The sequence below is a fragment of the Protomyctophum bolini genome (assembly GCF_963924005.1).
Source record: "Protomyctophum bolini genome assembly, chromosome: 11".
NCBI classification, from domain to species: Eukaryota; Metazoa; Chordata; class Actinopteri; order Myctophiformes; family Myctophidae; genus Protomyctophum; species Protomyctophum bolini.
In genome coordinates, this window is record NC_137872.1 from 15,374,996 (window position 1) to 15,394,934 (window position 19,939).

A 19,939-nucleotide genomic window follows, 5' to 3' on the forward strand; every position below is an offset into this window, starting at 1 on the left:
ACAGTTGGCAACACTGGCAACCATACTGCCGAGTGTTGCCTGATTGGCTGCTGATTGGCTGCCTCGTCGCTTGGGTTTAGTGTGAAACAAAAAGCAGGGTGAAGAGGGGCGGGCCCCCTGGCCATGACTATTACAAAAACATTTCGTCTCTGTATCAGGGTCGGAGTTGTCTATCAGGCCTGTACTTATGTGTCTACAAGTTCACAACGACCTTGTACATCTGCTATTCACAACATTTATCTGTGGAACCATTTTGTTGCTTGCCTGCTGGGTGGGTCCGAGTTGCTCAAAACCGAAGAAGTAGACTGCTAGCACTTGGTTCAGGAACATTCTGAAAAAGAACTTACATCTTGTAAGTTTCTGGCTTCCTTTGCTGTTTACATTGTCCGTGTGTTGCATTTACATGCTGGGGCCCATAGACACACTGAAGTGTGTTCAACTTTACAAGTCAAATGATGGGAAGAGCAAGACAACACACTACCTGATTTACATTGAAGGCTTTTAGCTGACTTTAAACTAGCTGTACAGCCACGCAGGGTTTTAATTCCTACATTGTAGGAATTGTATTACAGAATTACATTACAAAAACTAAATCATTTGCATTAGGTAGATGAAATAACTGCAAGGCATGGTAAATATTGATAAATTAAATTAAATTCATAATAAAAACTCCTGTTTTTATTGATTGATTGATTGAAATATTTGTTAACAGTTTGCAGAATTACAGTACATTTCAAGCACAAACTCAATACAAAGAATGTTAACTGTGAGTGGACGACCCAATTAAGCATTACACTTGTTTACAAGAGGGTCCACCTTGTTCAATTCATCAAAACATTTAGAGACGTACAAATAGACACTTCTATATAGTCAAAGAACAGAACAGGAATTCATCATAAAGGAGGTAAAAAGGGAAAAGAAAAATATATTCCACATTTTGGTGGCATAGGAGCGAAAATAATTTAGTCCCTTGTTTGTGCCGAATCTGGGTTGTACATGGTTCGTTGCACTCCCTCTGGTGTTGTGAGTGTGGACTTCGTTAACATTAAGGAAGTATCTAGACAGGTACATGGGTATCTTGATGGTGTATCGAATCTTGTGGACCAGACCCATTGCAAGATGCTGTACTCTGTCGTCTACCCTAAGCCATTCCAGCCTGTCAAAGTGGGCAGGGGTGAGGTGGGTTCGGGGGGTGAGGCCAAGTAGGAGCCTGACCTGATTGCCACCTTTATTCTATATCCCTGTCTACTTAACCCTCAGTTCCTTTTGTTCCCTGCTAGATTACAGATGTTGTTATGGTGTTCTGAGTGGTGTTTTCACTCCTGTGAGTATTATATTCCTGGGTTTTGCGTGAATAAATCCCTCTGCATTCATTCTCTCCTGCCTCTGATTAGTCTGTTCTGCATTTTGGGTCCTACTGTACTTGTACATCTGAGTCTCACGGTGACAAGCATACGTTCCTGGCTTTCTTTTCGGTTTGTATTGTAAGTGTGTTGCATTTTTATAGATAGATTTACAAGACAAATTATGGGAAGGGCAAGACAACACATAACCTGTTTTAACATTTTGGGGACACTAAGTAGTTGTAGGGCAGGGTAAATGCACAATAAAAGCAAGTATAATAACCACTGTTCGGGATAACATATTACATACTAATTAACAAATGAATGAAATTACTTTCATGAGTTGCAAAGTAATACTATAATACAAATTGTTATTTCTAATTAAGTTATTAGTTCAGGGTGTCTTATTGTTGGTATTGGTCGAGAACTAGGGTGTCTATACCCTGTACGATACACTATACCCCTGAGAAATTGATGTTGAGGTGGAGCGCAACACCTATCATGAGCTCTCAGTACTTCCTGCACAACTTAGTTACCCAATGCAAGCCAAGCTATTCTTCATACGCTGAGTTGGCAGTGCTCAGGATTGTAGTCTACTCTAAAGGCAAGTGATGCGCTACCAGCTAATACGTTTTTATTGAAATGAATAATATTAAAGCTTAATATTTTTTTAAAACCATTAACAACTCCTTTCAGATGTGGCCTAATTTGCATATCAACGTAGGGTGTCCTACAGTCCTTGACTGTCCTTTTTTCTTGCTTTCTTACTTGTTTGGTAAGGGTTAGGTCATATTTAGGGTCATGCAATGTGATATGAATTAAAGTACAGTAAAGTCATTGAACTCACAGGTCTGCCATAAGATTTCATGAGTGTGTTTATTGGCCTCATGCCCTGTATGACTCTTGTGGTCTTCTTGGCATGTGCTTATGGTTGTTTGTTTACCATAAGCATTTGCATTTCTTTTTTTGCATTTTTCCTTTTTTCGCAAGCCTTGGAAGCACAATTTCTACATGCTGTGAAAAGTAACACATTTGGCTTAGAGTAAGTGAAGACTGACACTCAAGCCTCTGACATGACAGACTGTGGTGGTTTTGCAATTCTAGGTGAGTTGATTCATGATTCATGATTTATTTCAACAAAAACATTGCAATTCTTAAAATGTATGCCTCCAATTTTCAGTAATTATTTTTTTTGTTTTTACATAAGCATGCTATAATTTACAATGCATTTATTATAGATACTTACATTTAAATATAAATTATTATTATACTGTATATATTTCGGTGTTCTTGAAAAATCAAAAAAACTTTGAAATGTTTTGCCTATATAATGACAAATTAGGGATGCCATTGTGATAGTTGTGAAAGTGAATAAGTGATACAGTACATGACAATTGATCTTTTCTGTTTTGGGGTTGTGAGATGGAATTTAATTATTATTATTTTTTTTATCCAAATCGTTATCTTGAATCAAGTTAATGCTATTTAAGAAACAATTGTTACAACAAAATGTTATCTAATTATTTTTTACAATACATTGTAATAATAACTATTTTCTAGTTATTAACTTACAGTATAATTTGGTTTTACATGCCTACCGTATGTCCTATAATATACAGTAATTGGTTATACTTTTGTAATATGCCAATAATTTATTATTAACTTTTGCGGATTCAATGAATCTGTCTGCTTCTTTTATGCACCCATACGTTTTACCAGGCATTTTATCGCCGTGCTGTTTGTCTTTACCAGGCAAAGACACAGTAGAACAGAGCTGTTTCTATAGGTGTTAGGTGTTTAGCAGGACACACTGCCAGTTATGTGTTGTGATTTTAGGCCAGCTATTTCCATGAGTGACAGATTAAGTTTAACACTCCATTCATGCCCTTCCAAAGGTTTAGTCTTAATCGCTGGACAATGTGGTTTTCCGGCTGGTATGAAGACTTTTATTAGCACAAAAATTGCAATTCTTAGCTCAACCAAGACTTATGTGTTACTACTGAAAAACATAAATCTTGTTATTATGTGCAGGATCCTGTGATGGCTATGTCACCATCGATGAACCATGGCGTAACAAAGATTTTAGCTCCATGCTCATCCATGGATACCCCAAAAACGATGCACACATGGTGAACAAGTGGTGGCGCTTCACGGGCATCGGTGGAGACAGAGTTGTTGCAGCCTGTATTCCAAACCATCATGGTGGAAGTTATTACCCCATTTACATTCCATTTGCATATCCAACTACTCCCTCTGAGACAGCAACAAGCGGGACAGCGTATGGACATAGTACAAGCTGTACGTCATGGCAGCTTACAGTGAGCGTGGTTCTTTGCCCGGGAAACTTCTATGTTTACAAGCCAGCAAGCCACCCACGTAGCAACATGGCTTATGCAACATGTAAGTTGTGATATTGTGCAATGATTTCAGTTGTGATATATTTCCATATCTTCATTATGAGGAAAAAATGAGAAAAAGGCTGCACACTCGTAGCCATTGTGGTCATGACATTGTGTGTGTGTGTGTGTGTGTGTGTGTGTGTGTGTGTGTGTGTGTGTGTGTGTGTGTGTGTGTGTGTGTGTGTGTGTTTGTGTCCAGACCATTCCACTTGTGCCATAAGCTCTTGTGGACCACTGGCTGAATGTACCACTGGGGGAGGGTGCAGATGTATCAGTGGGTATGGACTGCCTACAACCACACATACACCCACATCTCAATCATATGGCTGTGTAGGTAAGCAGACCACGACCAGTTCAAAGTGCTCCTTGATGTCATGCATATACAGTACAATTCATTATATCAATGGTACTGATGTTTTAATATCAAGGATCCCCAAATTAACATTAAATGTTTAAAACATTTTTTTATATAAAATAAAGTTTTGGAAAGAGTTTCCCGAAAATATTTTGTGTCAAAGAAGAATATGAGATACGTTGTGAGCTTGCGGATTTTATTGGCTACTGAGAGGGTTTGTTTATGATTACATAATCATAAACCAATAACCAATACTCAACGTAGTGGCCACACCTGTCTGTGACTTCTGACTGTGATGTATCTCCCTGCAGACATAGATGAGTGTGTGACAAACTCGGCCATCTGTGGTCCCAATTCCGATTGTTCCAACACGATTGGAGCATACCAATGTTCGTGTAAGGCTGGGTACAGCGCAGAGGATTCAAATGTACAACCTGGAAATGCAATCCAATGCATTGGTACTGTTGAACATCCACAAGAATTCTCAAACCAAGCACCTAATCTAAATCATGATCAAACTATTTGAATGATGCTACAGTGAAAGGAATACGGACATGGCTGTAAAAACTCTCTCTTTTCAGATGTTAACGAATGTGATGACATCGACTGTGGTGATGGAGGGACCTGTACTAACTCCCCAGGAAATTACGACTGCGGGTGCCGGAATGGCTACCAGGTTGTACGTGGTGCAACTCCTGAATGCCAAGGTCTGTATTCAGAAGCTGACATCCATGATTATGTGAATTAAATGTACGATTCTGGGTCAGCTAATGCAGGGGTTCTCAACCTGGGGGTCGTGACCCCTCGGTGGGCCAGGATGGGTTTTGCATGTTTTAGTGCAGGGTACAATATACTGTATAGTAACTTTTTTTCTCAGGCTTCATTAAAAGTATACTAAAAACACTTTAGATGCAGATACTGTACCAGAATTTGGTTCTTGACATATTTTGATTTGGACATATTGGTGGGATTGCCGATGCGTCGTAGTGTGATGGCCGCATAGCTGTATATCAAACTTTAGATGTGGCTAAATAGATTTGGTTGCTATATTAATTAATTTTGACGGGGACCCCCTGAAACCCCCTCAATGACCCCTGGGGGACCCCACTTTGACAACCCATTATGACTGTGACATTTCCCTGCAGACATAGATGAGTGTGTCTCGGGCATCTGTGGACCCGTTTCCGATTGTTCCAACACGATTGGAGCATACAACTGTTCCTGTAAGGCTGGGTACAACGCAACAGATCCAGATTTACCACCTGGAAATGCAAACCAATGCATCGGTAATGTTGAAAATCCACAAATTCTCATACCTATAACACCTTCTAAATCATGATAAAACACATATTGAGATTAAATAAACAGATTGCATTGCTAACATCATTTGAATGTGATGCTACAGTGACAGGAATACTGACATGGCAGTAAAACTCTCTCTTTTCAGATGTTAACGAATGTGAGGACAACATGTACGACTGCAGTGATGGAGGGAGCCGAGGGACCTGCAATAACCTCCCAGGAGGTTATGACTGCAAGTGCTTCAATGGCTATCAGATTGTACAAGATGCAACACCTAAATGCCAAGGTCTGTAAACAGAAGATGCCATCCATGCTTTTGAATAAAATGTACGATTCTGGGTCAGCTATAGGTAGTGGTTATCAAACCTTAATAGGACCCCCACATCGATTTGTATTTAGCTGCATACTCCCATTTGAAAGGTTTATTGCCAGGCCAGGGCCAGTGTCAGAGTAAGTCTAGAGAACATTTGTGTTCTTAAGAATGTTCAAGAACGTGTCTTGAGTGTGCAGGGTTTGATGAGGTCAGATCAACATATGGAATGTCAGAACAGGTCAGCTCCATATATTGAGATAAGGGTGGCAGCAGGGGCAGTGTCTTGAGTGTACAGCCAGGGTTTGATGAGGGCCCAGATGGTCCGGGCAGTGCGCGGCTGCACTATTAACTTTGGGGTGGGCCCGTCTAGAGTTTGAATTGGACAGGTATAAGTCAAAAGGGAGACATCGCAGAGGAAACACGGGTGGGGAGTGATCAACATGTCAGAACAGGTCAGGTCCATATATGGAGATGGAGGCGTGACACACGGAAATTCATGTTTTCATAATGAATGCGACCTACGTCGCAACTAATAACATACAGTACCGCACCAGGATGTGTTTCTTAACATCACATTTCATATATGTGCAGTCAGTGATACTAAAAATATCCCCATCCTCAGATATTGATGAATGTTTCAACTCCACCATCTGTGGTCCTAGTTCTATCTGCAACAACACAGGTGGAGCGTACACCTGTGCTTGTCAACAGGGGCACAGACCGACTGACCCAAATGTGGGAATCAGCGAGAGCAACACATGTGAAGGTATTTGCAATTGCAATAAGTCTGCTCTACGTCCAGGAGGGCACAAGTTCATTTTGGTTCAATTCCTCCATGGTGCATTGACTTATGGCTGGGCACCCTTTGGAATACCTACCATCAGGAGTCCCATGATGCCACTTTGAAAACCACTGCTACATACAGTGGCCCCAAGTAGTTTTGTTCCAGCTCTTCAGATTGGTGCCTTCTCAGCCACACCCCTAGTCCAACCCCCAGATTCTTCTTATTCTTAACCCCTAGATTTATTTAATGTGCAGTGTGGCCATTAAGCCACAGGGTGGTACAAAGAAATTAACATTACATCGAACAGCATTTTACTTTAATATTCGGAACATATAGGCACTGAAATAGAGGGAAAGGTTTTCAGTGTAATATTGAAGCTCAGTGTTAAGATCACATCACAGAGGTTCCCAGGAAGGGAAGTGGTTGCTTCGTAGTGTTAAAGATCCAATATTAAGCGCATGAACCCCTGCATGCCTATTCTGGACATTCTAAGACAAAATCGGCAAATAATACGCAAATCATTTGTTTTTGAGATTTGACGTAGGGACTAGGCAGGGGACCAAATACCCTTGGGGACCTAGGTCAATTTGAATAGTAAGTGGTTAAATGTACACTATCAGTATGTAGGCCTATGTATCCTTAGAAAAGCTAAATAAGTGTTATAAATTTGTTCGATGTACATTTACAGATGTTGATGAGTGTGTGACTCATGCTGCAATCTGTGGACCTGATGCAAACTGCACCAACTCTGTCGGGGCTCACATCTGCAACTGCATTCCTGGTTTCCGGCTGAACGATGCAAACCAAATAGCAAGCTTTGCAAACCCATGCCAAGGTGTGTGCACACCTGGCCAATATGTCAGTGCGTGCAATTTTGTCGTTTCCAAATTACTTTGAGTAAAGCATGAGTATTGGCATGTTCTCTCTTCCACAGATATCGATGAGTGCAGTGAGACACCAGTGAGCAACTTATGTGGACCAAACACTGTGTGCCACAATCAACCTGGAGCTTTCCACTGTGCCTGTACCGATGGATTCTTCCCTTCAACTGGGATGCAATGGATAATGGGGGTCTCTGTTTGTGAAAGTGAGCACATTTCTAAGCAGTGGTTCTCAAACCTTTTTTAATTTCAAAGACCCGCATTACACTGAGAGTGCACAAATGGACCCATTAAGGGTCCATTTGTAAACTCCCCCTCAAGGAACGCTGAGGGGGAGAACCACTGAGTTAAAGAATAAAACATTTCAGTGGTGCATGGGTGTATATGGGTTTAAGCACAGCATGCTTTATTAGGTGTTGATTTGGAAGTTAATTTTAACTCTCTCATTTTGAACCTTCTGCTGAAAATCAACAGGTCTTACAGACATGCTACAAGAGATGACACCTGTGGAGGTGAGTGGGATTTTATTATGCTGCAACGAAAACTGCAACAGATTATTTAGAAGCCGCAAAAATAAGCTCTAGAATATCCCATCAGTCTCATCTCACAATCTGTCAGTTAACTCTACCATTCTTACACCCATACATAATTGTCTCATTCATCAGATCATCACCAAGCTTGATCAATAATGTAATGTATTTCATTGACAGATTTTCTATCAGCAAATGACTATTTTATGTGTTTTGTGTTAAGTAGGCTACTTACCCACAGCTGATACAAGCTCACAATTAATTATGAGCTTCACTGAATATTAGCCTCTTATGACATGCCCAGAATCGGGACGCTAGTGGTTAAATACATGTCTATTGTAATTTCATACTGTACTCTATAGCAATCCTCCCTCAAACAAGTACTTCTATTAGATGAGGTTTTTCTGCTAACTGCAGGGACAGACAAAAGAGAGAGCTTTCCTTGACCAAATGGACAAACAGCTGAAGGACAATCCTGATATGATCCTACCAGAGTCGGTCAGTAACCACTTAAAACCAGTTGGAAAACTGTCATCAATTATTGAGTGCTAACAAAACATGTCCAAATTGTCCATCTCAGGGAAATAAATGAATGACTGTACTATTATGTTACCATTATATTACCTGTTTATGCTTTTTTGCGAGGGTTTTAGCAATTAAGTTTTAACTAACTAACTTTCACTCTCACTAAGATTTCCACTGACCTTCTTTCTCTCTTTGCAGACAGTGAAGACCATCTTCTCTGCAACTATGGCTATGGTAGGCCTATACACGCTAAATGATGCACAAACAAATATATAAATGTTTTTGTGAGAGACTTTATAGAGATGTCTCTACATACACACGTTTGTTTGTTCCTTCAATCAGTTAAACCCTACAGTACATACTGTATACGTAATTGACCAGAGTCCCACTGAGGGCCCACTCCTTTTGTCCCTCTACACTGTATTTACTGTATGTAGTCTACAGGAAAGATACAAGCTTGCAGCAGTAGATCTGCAAGCTTGTAGCTTCCATGTAGACTACATAAAGTATTCACCTATTTTAGCCAAATGTTTGCCTATCATGAGTTATGACATGCCCATAATAGACACACATGTGGTACTGGTTCATGTAATTTAGTTAACGGCAATAACTGAAATTCCAGGGACTAACCGGTCTAAGTCCACTGTCAAGGTCACAAAAGGTGGTGAAGACAAAAGAAGAACATGGGGAGATGGGCAGTGTTATCCTGAGCATTTCAGAGCGGTTGGTGTCTGCCCTGGTGGATCCTACTGCCAACAGCACCAACAAAACCATGGAGTCTTCCAGCGTGGGTAAATTAAATGTCTCTTTAATTGATCAAATGTTTGTTGTGGTCTGCTCTGGTGAATTCACAGGCTTCTGAGAAAACTCTTTCCTCCGGGAAAAAAACATCTGTGCCCATAATATTTATATTGGCATCAGATCTCCGCTACAGAGATCTAATAAGAAAACACAAGAGTAAAGTTGTTTGCACACTGGTGTGCACTATGAGAACTGTGAACAGTATTCTAAGTATAATGTTGTGTGATGAGGTATGGCATGTATAATCTAATATTGCACAGACAATTTAGAACATTTTGCATAGGTAAGTATTATATTATAATGTATATTGCACTTGGTAGGTGCATGAGAGCAAATAGCAAGAACAAGAAGTGATGTGCTCAGCCCTGGGAAACAGCACTTACAATATTACAGTCTATATGTTACAGTCAAGGAAGCCGTTTCTGTGTCTGATGTTATGGTTCTGGATTTGTTACTGGAGATCCAAAATCAGTGTTTCCTTATAACAGATTTGAATCTACAAACAATTGGTCCAGACAGCAGCGATGACGACATTCCTCCTCTGTTAGTCAAAGGACACATGATGGAGATCAACCTGCAGGCTCTGGCCAGAGAAAACAATGGTGAGAACAGAGTTATTCCGGGGCTCACAACATGTCGCAACAACTACAAATAGTGAGCTTGTAGGGAAAACATGGAAGGGGCCAACTATTATACACATGGGCGACTCCAGTCAACTAAGTATTTAGGCTTTAAGTGATTAATATGAAGATGATAGATGATTGAATGCAAAATTGTCTACTGTATGTTCATTGACCAAGCGGATCAACAGGTTCTGCTGCAGCCGCCTTCATGACTCTTAATGGGATCGAAAGTCTCCTGAGTGATCACTACTTTAAGAGCAAGAACAAGACGGAGATGTACTCAGACGTCATCACAGCCACCCTGCCCAAAACCAACCATACCCAGCTCCCCGAGCCGGTCAACTTCACCATCCAACACAAGAAGGTGCTCCGAGTCCAAACATGTATTTATTCTTAAAGGACAATACTGATTGTATGATCCTTTTCTGATGATCTATAGTGATTCCTGTTTCTTGTGCTTCATTGCTTCAGAGAGTGCCTGAGTCTGGTTTAGTAACCTGTGTCTACTGGGATGACAGAGCAGAGAAGAAAGGAGTGGAGGAGGACGGCAGGAAAGAAGATGATTTCAATGAGATGGGTTGGTCTGTAGATGGGTGTTGGGTCACGTATTCTGATGAAAACTACACAGTGTGCAGCTGCTCTCACCTCTCAACCTTCGCCCTCATCCTGCAGATTGGAGAAGAGGTACTGGTAGTCTGTGTGTGTGTCTCTTTCTTTAAAGAAAATCAATTAAATTTGACTCACAGCAAATTGACATTCTGAACATGAACATGTTTGCCTTGTGTGCATTTTTCCAGCCTCCACCGGAGGATCCCTTCTTAGAGTGGCTGAACCGAGTGTGTGTTACTATTGGTCTGTTCTTCTTTGCTTTGGCCGTTTTCACCTTCCTGCTGTGCAGCTGGAACCCCAAGATCAACAACACTGCTCGTCTTCATCTCTGCCTCAGCCTCGGCTTGTCTCACCTGCTGCTGCTGTGGAACGACAGATATGTTGAATATGAGGTATGCCATCGTCTGCTTTTCCTAGATGTGATGGGTGAAATACAAATCGCTGAGTAAATTATGTACTGAATTTATTTATGCTCTGTCGTATGAAAATAGCAGATCTGCTACTTTCTTTTGTGGTCTTTTGTCTGAACTGGTATAGGCATTCTCGTACATAGCTTTTCTGTTTGCTTGTTCTTGTTTCTGTTCCCTCAGCCCTATGTTCCCTCAGCCCTATGTTCCCTCGGGTCCGCGTCAATATGCCGACGGTCCGATCGACAACCTACCTCAAACCCTCACCCTAACCCTAACCTCCCCCGGGGCAGACACCTAAACCTAACCACCCACCCTCTCCCGACCCCCAGCGCACCTCGGACCAATGCTCCTTCTGAGGAAACATAGGGCTGAGGGAGGGGATAATTAAGTGTCTTGCTCAGGGACCCCTGCAGTCCACACATTGCAGGGCCATGAATGAAACCCGGGACCTTCTGTTTCCAGGCATACTAGTTTGCACTGCATTGTAAAATGATTGGCCAATTTGTGCATTTCAATTAGTTAGTAACTTCATTGTCAGAGCCGCTGATGAAGTCATTACAATAGTAGTTTTAACGCTGTGCATGTGTTCGGCCTTTGATTGTTTTTAATTGTGCTTAATAAATGTAATAGACTTGACTTGACTTGACTAGAGGTCACCATTAAGATGTAAAGAATGTTCCATGGCATTACAGTCAGTAGTTTTAGAGATATGTGAGCACAAAGTATCCCAGTGAACGCCTGTGCATCACTACACCACTGGATAAATGTCCTATGGTATGTCATAATGTTTTATCTCCACAGCTGACCTGCACCGTCATTGCTGGGGTGCTCCATTTCCTGGTTGTGTCCAGTTTTATGTGGATGCTCCTGGAGGCTCTACAGCTCTACCTGCTGGTGTGGAGGCTCTCCAAGGTGCAGGTCATCCAGAGAGATGGACTCCCCCGGCCATACCTCTACCTGATTGGCTACGGTGTTCCATTTGTGATTGTGGGCGTTTCTGCTTTGGTGTATTCTGATGGCTATGGGGATACTTCAGCAGGGGCGTGAGTAGCACAAATAGAGATACATATAGTCATACTATTAACCATTTATTTCTATTTGTCTGATTAATTGTAGCACGGACAATTTTGTTTTGTTTCATTATGCTGCAGGTGCTGGCTGTCAACAAATCGTAACTTCAACTGGGCTTTAACAGGACCAGTGATTACTGTCCTTGTAGTGAGTGTCAACATGGCAAAAAAACTAAAGCACATTAATGGGAAAATGGTCTATGTTTATGTACGATATATGGCCAAAGTCATGAATACACAATAACGGACACTGTTAGTCATTTATGTTCACTTCTTTTGTCAACAGAAATGTAATATATATTATATATTTTTTGCTTCAGCTTAATTGGATCTTGTTCTGTGCTACTCTCTGGAGTCTTAGAACTACCTTGGCCAACATGAAGAGTGATGTTTCTCACACAGACACCAGGTGTGTGTGTGTGTGTGTGTGTGTGTGTGTGTGTGTGTGTGCGCGGCTGTGCGCGCGTGCTCTGGATATTAATTGGTCAAAGTTTGTCACCTATTTGACATTTCTACGCTAAAAGTTAACAGCTAACATTCTTTTTTCTTATGATTTGTTTTTTGGGCTTTTTATGCCTTTATTGATAGGGAACAGTAGTCAGACAGGAAAGGGGGAGAGAGATGGGGAGTGATACGTGGCAAAGTCTGCCGGGCTCAGGAGTCGAACCTGCAGCACGCTGTCCGGCTGACTTGGCAACATTTTTTTAATCAGACCATCTGTGATTGTAAGTTGATATTGTTGTTTTGTTAAAAATATATAGATTTTAAGGAAACTTGCTCTTCTTTGCAGATTAATTGTGTTCAAGATTGTGGCCCAATTTGTCATTCTGGGTTGTACCTGGATACTGGGCCTCTACCAGTCCAACATCTTCTTTCAGGTGCTCTTTATTCTCCTCAACTCCCAGCAGGGCACCTGCCTCTTCATTGTTCACTGTCTGCTCAACAAGGAGGTAAATACAAGTATACAGTATGACCTAAGTTGTTTTGGACGAATCCATGATAACTTTGCGGGTGCTGACGGGTGCTGGTTTCAGCTGCACTAAATTGACTATTAATGAAAACAATAAGCTCAATGCTGTTACTATAGCTGTTTTTCATCTGCGTTGCTACAGTAGTCCGACATGTTAACAGCAAAACAGAAGTCAAAACACATATTTGTTACGATGTAACATTATCTGCTTTGCATTCATTACAGTAGCCATATGTTTTTTATTTATTTATGCCAGGTGCGAGAGGAGTACATAAAATGGCTCACACCAACGAAACCAACCTCTCAAGGATCTGTGGTGAGTCCCTTTGGACACCGTATGAACCTCTGTTTCAATGGATACAATGTAGTTATTATTTAGTCACAAGCTCTTTTGAATACTTCATTGGTTAAACCCACATACTTTCAACCTGGTGTCCCTGTGTATTGGCCATGTCATTATAAGCAGAAAAAAGAACAGAAATCTTACATTTTCTTCCAAAACAATAGAAATAGCAGATGTAACGCCATAGCAAAGCACGTCAGCTGCTATTTTTGTCACTTCATTTGCACAACACTATCAAACGATGCAGTATGCTTTATAGGCTTTCATTAATGAAAAAATATGGAAATATGGCAATAAAAGGTTTCTGCCTAAGCAACAATATATAATGTACACACAGAAAACGTGCATCACTTCACGTTATCAGCTTGCCCGGCATTGCTATTGCGATTGTGTTGCACCAATGTTATTGCACTTACAGCACAGCATGTTTTCATTTTTTGGTAGGTGAAGGGTACAATCAGTTATTCAGTTATAATACTGTATGACAACTATACCAACTGCACACATTGCATTTGGTTATTGCATTACACACCTGTCAGTCCTGGAAGGTGGTCCCCTCTTTTGGAGGCTAGAGGATTAGCCAACCATCTGATTAGCTGAACTCAAAGCCACGGTTATGCCCCCCAGGCCCCAACACACCATGCATGAACATGGTTATTATTAAAACCGGGGGGAGGGGTCATTGAACGTCAGCCTGCCTTATTCATGTTCATGTTTCCACAGAGAGATGTGCCATCTCTCTCTGAGGACCTGGACAACTCTGAAGAGCAGAAAGGCCAGAGAGAAGATGATGGAGCAAGTTAAAGAAAAACTGTACTGTAGTATAGCCTACTTGGTTTGGACATATTCCATTTTAGAATAATGGAATATAGAATGTATTTGAAAATGTATTCACCTTTTTTATTTTGTAACATACCATTATTTTCATCCTCTTTTACTTATTTATTTGTTCTTAGAATTGTTATCCCACGATTTTGTATCCCATTTTTCACGTGACCCCCTATTTCAATTATTTAACCATTACTACATACATATACTCAAGGGGTTAATATGCTGCATTACTATGTGGGTGTATTCAGTGTGTCATTCGCTGATGTGGCAGTCTGACCAATTGGGCGGGCTACTTAAGCTCTATATGCATGCTCTTCCTGCCTTCCTTCTGCTTATGGTTCCTGGTTGTTGTTATGTGATCTTTGATCCCACCACCACCCCAGCACCACCACCGGTGAGCTCTGTTATTTATGTTCCCCATGGGGGTTTTATTGTATATCTATATCCCTGCTCGTAATGTTTAATGATGGTGTTTGATTGTGCAGAGCAGGGAGAAAAATGTAGCTGAACGCCAAGATAAAATATTATATGCACACTTGTATTCTCATTCTATAATACATATTGGTTAAATCTATTCGTGAGTTGTCTGACTGAAGTATAGTCATGGCATAGTGCTTTTAGGATGAGGTTAAACCTGACACTGTTAGTCTGTTAACATTAAACTGTCTGAAATTAATGCATTAGAGGAAGAAAGTATACAGACTGTACTAGACCTGCAACCACTGCTGCCACATTTGCCTACATAGATTTGTAGCTACCTTTTCCAACAAATAGATGGCAATAACCTGTATGATTTTGTTTAGTTTGTGAGGTGAAAATTGAAAATGTATTTGTGATATAACTGGCATACTTGAGTACCATATTTTTACACTTGTACACTTGTAAATAAAGGAAGGTTTGTTAAATGTTAAGGTGTATTTAATAAACAAAATTAAGTCATGACACTGTATAAAATAACAGTAAAATAAATAAAACAGTATTAACCAAGGGTTCAAATCAGGACCAAATTGTGGCATGGGGAGTAAAAGAAAGTAATGTGGTGTGCTCTCCTAAATTTTATTTACTGACACACACACACACACACACACACACACACACACACACACACAGGTTAACATATACCAATACTATATATATATATATACATACACACACACACACACACAGTACATACTTTAGCAAGATATGTCTATGCAGAGCAGAACTTAATTGCCCCTACTGTGCTGCAGACCATGCAGCATGCAGTATCTCCCCCTCCCTTTCTCTCTCTCTCTCTCTCTCTCTCTCTCTCTCTCTCTCTCTAATTCATTCTCGAGCTGCACACCTTGTTGCGGTGTCACAATAGAATACACCTATAATATATGTCCCCATAATAAACTAATGTTAAAATGAATGTGTTGCCAGTTTTTTACATAAGCAATTGTACACTATTAAGTGGGGTACTGTGTCAGCTGACATACGATTACGATATCTTGAACAAATACTATGAACATACTCTACTTATTCTTTCCAATTGCATTGGAATTACATTGCCTCAGTGAGCACAAATAGCTTATCATCCAGACATTAGCATCCAACTCACTGATAAATTAACCCAAGCACAACAAGATCTGATATGCCATTCTCATGGTTGGAGGAGGGCAACGAATGCTTGGCGACAATGCTTATCACATAACCACACCATATTTATTCTGACATGAAGGCTATAGTATGGTTGTACCAAAGGCTTCATATTAGTCGCTGTCAAACACTTTGCTCAATGTGGTGCCTGGTGGCTCAACCAGTTATAGTGGTTTTCAACTAGTGGTCCTTGAGGGGGTTCCAGGTGGTCCCCAGCTAAATGATGGAGCGTTGGTAACAAAATGGACCCTTATTTATTAGATGTAACTGCCGCCTGCTGGTGACACTGGGTTCTGCAATCATGTCTTTAGTTTGAAGTTTGTTATATCTTTATTTATTGATTGTTCTTATTTTGTTACCTCTTGTTTATTTTGATACTTCCTGTCACCTGATTTGAAACTTCCTGTTTAGAGTGCACATAGCTGAAGCCTGTTAGCTTCACTCAGTCACAAACACATGATGAGCAGACCAAGAGAGTGAGAAGCACAGCATGGGTTTGAAGGCAACTGTCACTGTGGCAAGGTATGAAATGTCTGTTAGTTTGTATGCAGCAATTCACACTAGTTGAAGTAATATTGAAGCAGTTTCAAATGTTGATGCAGCTTTGAAATGGTCCATTTTGTCCACAGTGCCTGCCTGTTGCTTGCTGTGCTATGACTGTTTGAACCCCAGACAGAGTTCCATGGTAGCTTTCTGCACCGACCTAGCTGAGTGAGGTACAGGATTGTTTGTTTGTTGTTGGTTTCTTTTTATCTACTTTAGAGTTAATTGTAATTGTTTGTTACTTTTATTTTGGGTTATGTTTTATTCTGCTTTGTTGTTTTCTGTGTTTGGTATTTATTTGTTCGTAAATGAATTGGCCACACCCGTTGAGAGTCTGAGACCATCCACCTTGTATTCTTTCACCAACCTCTGGAACATTAACCCACATTGCGGAACAACCAACACCAAGTATTATCATAGCGAGTGGAAGGGAACATACCAATCAGAACACCTGGAGGCCAATCAGTACAATCCTAGTTCAGGCCAATTAATCTTAACACACATGTGCGCACACAAAGAACCCAAAGAAGATGGAAAGGAAAAGAGGGGGGAAAAACTGGACACCATGCAAAGAGGGTGACATAATTGAACGTAGTCTTTGTTTGTTTTTGTGAATAAATGTACCAGCTGGTTGAACTCTATAGGCCTACCATGCATCGATCTGCACTGCATTCCAACTGCTAACTTGGTCATTCTCACAGGCAGATTGGTAGAACTATAGCTTGTAACTTCCTGGCTTTCTTTTCTGTTTGTATTGTCGGGGTGCTGCATTTACATGGGGCCCATAGACTTAAACTTTACAAGACAAATTATGGGAAGGGCAAAACAACACATTACCTAATTTACATTGTAAGGTTTTAGCTGACACTCTTCCAGAGACAACTTGAACCAGAGTCAAGTATCTCTATCTATTTGACTTCTGTCAGGATTAAAAAATAAATTGGCATTCAACCACTCAGTTTCCATAAACTTGTTTTGCTCACTGAGGCCTGGATCAGATGTTTATTCTCGTACATGCCCCAGAACAATAGTTAATGAGGAGTTGGCCCATTGGTGCAAGTGTTTGGGTCTTGAAATTATTGGTGCCTGCCAACGGACCCCATGTTGTCTGCAGCTTGGAACAACCCACATTGCGGCTAGGAACAAGTTAACAACCAACACCAAGTATTATCATAGTGGAAGGGAACATACCAATCAGAAGAACACCTAGGGACAAACACACACACAGAGCATAGTTATTTACATGCATGCACACACGCATGCACGCGCTAGGCCTATGTCTGTTTGTTTTGTCAAGGTGTTGCATTTACATAGAGGCCCACATAGATATACTGAAGTGTTTTCAGGTTTACAATACAAATTATAAGAAGGCCAAGACTACACATTTCCCGGTTTACATTGTAAGGTTTTAGATGACACTTAATTTCTGGGAACACTTTGATGTGTGCATAGCCAAGTACGTAGTTCGTGTAAATATAGGGCAAACTATCTAGAAAATGCCTGGGACTTAAGGAAATAAAGCAAAATGTTTATTTTTGTTTTGTTTTGTTGTACTCATGTTGAGTAGACTATCAGCATTACTGTGTAAAAAGACGTGTATATCCAAATTATTGTAACTATGAAAAGGTGTCGTATAATCCCATGAGGGATGGGCCACGTGGTGGCATGACATTCATTGATATTAAAGCTTCAAAGTATTCAACACTGAGCTTGAAAATATTTGGAAAGATTGGGAATCATTTTGAAAAACCTTCAACAACACAAGATGGGTGTCTGTGGCCTAATGCATGTCAATTTAGGGTGTCCTTGACATGAAAATGCTGATGTATAAAGTAACGCTTCACCCATTTGTCATAGCAGCCTAGGTCACATTTAGGGTCATGCAATATCATATGAAAGAATTACAGTAAAGTTACTGAACAGGTCTGCCACAGGATGAGACTCCTGTGGTTCTTGTCATGTGTCCTGTTGTTTACCATACACTACTGTATGTTAAAGTATTTGCATTTCTTTTTTGCATTTTTCAAAAAATTGCTATATGCTGTGAAAAGTAAGACATCTGGCTTAGAGTAAGGGAAGACTGATGTATGGTGTATCTTTAGAAAAGGCTCAAGGCTCTGACATGATATTCTGTTTGTCAATTCTAGGTGAGTTGATTCATGATTTATTACTTACCTAAAACGATACATGCATCCATTTTGTTTGTCTTATTTTTTACATTCAAGCATGCTATAATGAATTTATCATAGATAACTGAGTAAATTAAAATATGAATTATTGATATTACATATCACTATTTATTATCCTTCTCTTGTGACACAATTGTTAGAGCAGTTTCTCATTTGGGTCCAGTGTGTTGCTTAATCATTTCAAGGCATGTATATGATTGTAAGGTCAGTAATGTCCCTCTGCAGCTTATTGGACATTACAGTGTGCCGTTGTGAAAGTGATGAATGACAATGTCAGGGTTGTGAGATGGAAGTTAATTACCAGAACATTTTTCTTGTTTTTAAATTTCATACTATAGGACCAATTATAAATCCATGATTAAGTTGGTTCTTCAGAGTTTCAACTACCAACAACAGACATTAATTAGTGCAGGTTCACACTACAGGCTATTAGGACATGACCAGGTCTGCTATGACCAATTAAAAAAATCAATGATTAAGTTGGTAGAATTTCAACTACCAACATTATTTTAATGGCTGTTTTTCTTTTGTTAATCTTTATCTTGAATCATTGCTATTGAATAAACAATTCTTGTTCTAATCATTTTTAACAATACATTATGATTGATTATTTTAAATGTTCTAGTTAACATACAACGTTTTAGTTTTAAGTTTGGTTTTATATGCCTATACAATATGTAGCGTTATTGGTTATGCTTTTGTAATGGTAGGCCTATATGCCATAAATGTATATGACTTTTGTGCATTCAATGAATCTGTCCGGTTTATTTTATGCACACTCATAAGTTTTTCCAACAATTTATCGCAGTGCTGTTTGTCTTTATATTCCAGGCAAAGACTGTTTCTAGGTGTCTGGTGTGCCAGGAGTCAGGCCACACGTCAGTTATGTGTTGTGAGCTAACTATTTCCATAAGAAGCACACACAAAGTTTAACACTCCATTGTCTCTGCCCTTCCCAGGTTTACTCTTAATCCCAGGTCACTGCGGTTTTCCTCCAGGTATGAAGACTGTTTTAGCAGCACAAAACATTGCAACACAGCTCAACCAAGACTTGTGTACCACTACTACAAAAAAAAAACATTTCTTGTTATTACTTTATGTGCAGGATCCTGTGATGGCTACGACAACATCACTGATCCATGGCGTAACAAAGATTTTACCTCCACCTCCATCCCTGGTTTCCCCAAAAACGATGCACACATGGTGAACAAGTGGTGGCGCTTCACGGGCATCGGTGGAGACAGAGTTATTACAGCCTGTCTTCCACATCATCACGGTGGAAGTTATTACCCCATTTACATACCATTTGCATATCCATCTACTTTGTCCGAGACAGCAACAAGCGGGACAGCATACGCATATACTAGTAGCTGTACTGCAATACTTTTTACAGTGAGTGTGGCTTTTTGCCCGGGAAACTTCTATGTTTACAAGCCAGCAAGCCACCCACACCCACACATGGCTTATGCAACATGTAAGTTGTTAATATCACAGCATT

At 40.2% G+C, this 19,939-nt stretch overlaps 1 protein-coding gene across 1 annotated transcript; it reads left to right on the top strand.

Annotated features, from left to right (window-relative positions):
• Positions 1-9,123: 9,123 nt before the first annotated feature.
• Positions 9,124-14,062, top strand: LOC308323302 (adhesion G protein-coupled receptor E3-like; the record flags this gene model as incomplete). Its single annotated transcript, XM_080775023.1, has 11 exons — positions 9,124-9,223; positions 9,749-9,835; positions 10,045-10,220; positions 10,328-10,540; positions 10,654-10,857; positions 11,677-11,918; positions 12,027-12,093; positions 12,266-12,354; positions 12,736-12,895; positions 13,172-13,231; positions 13,982-14,062. The coding sequence occupies 11 exons, from the start codon at positions 9,124-9,126 to the stop codon at positions 14,060-14,062; spliced, it is 1,479 nt and encodes a 492-aa protein (XP_080631149.1).
• Positions 14,063-19,939: the final 5,877 nt, after the last annotated feature.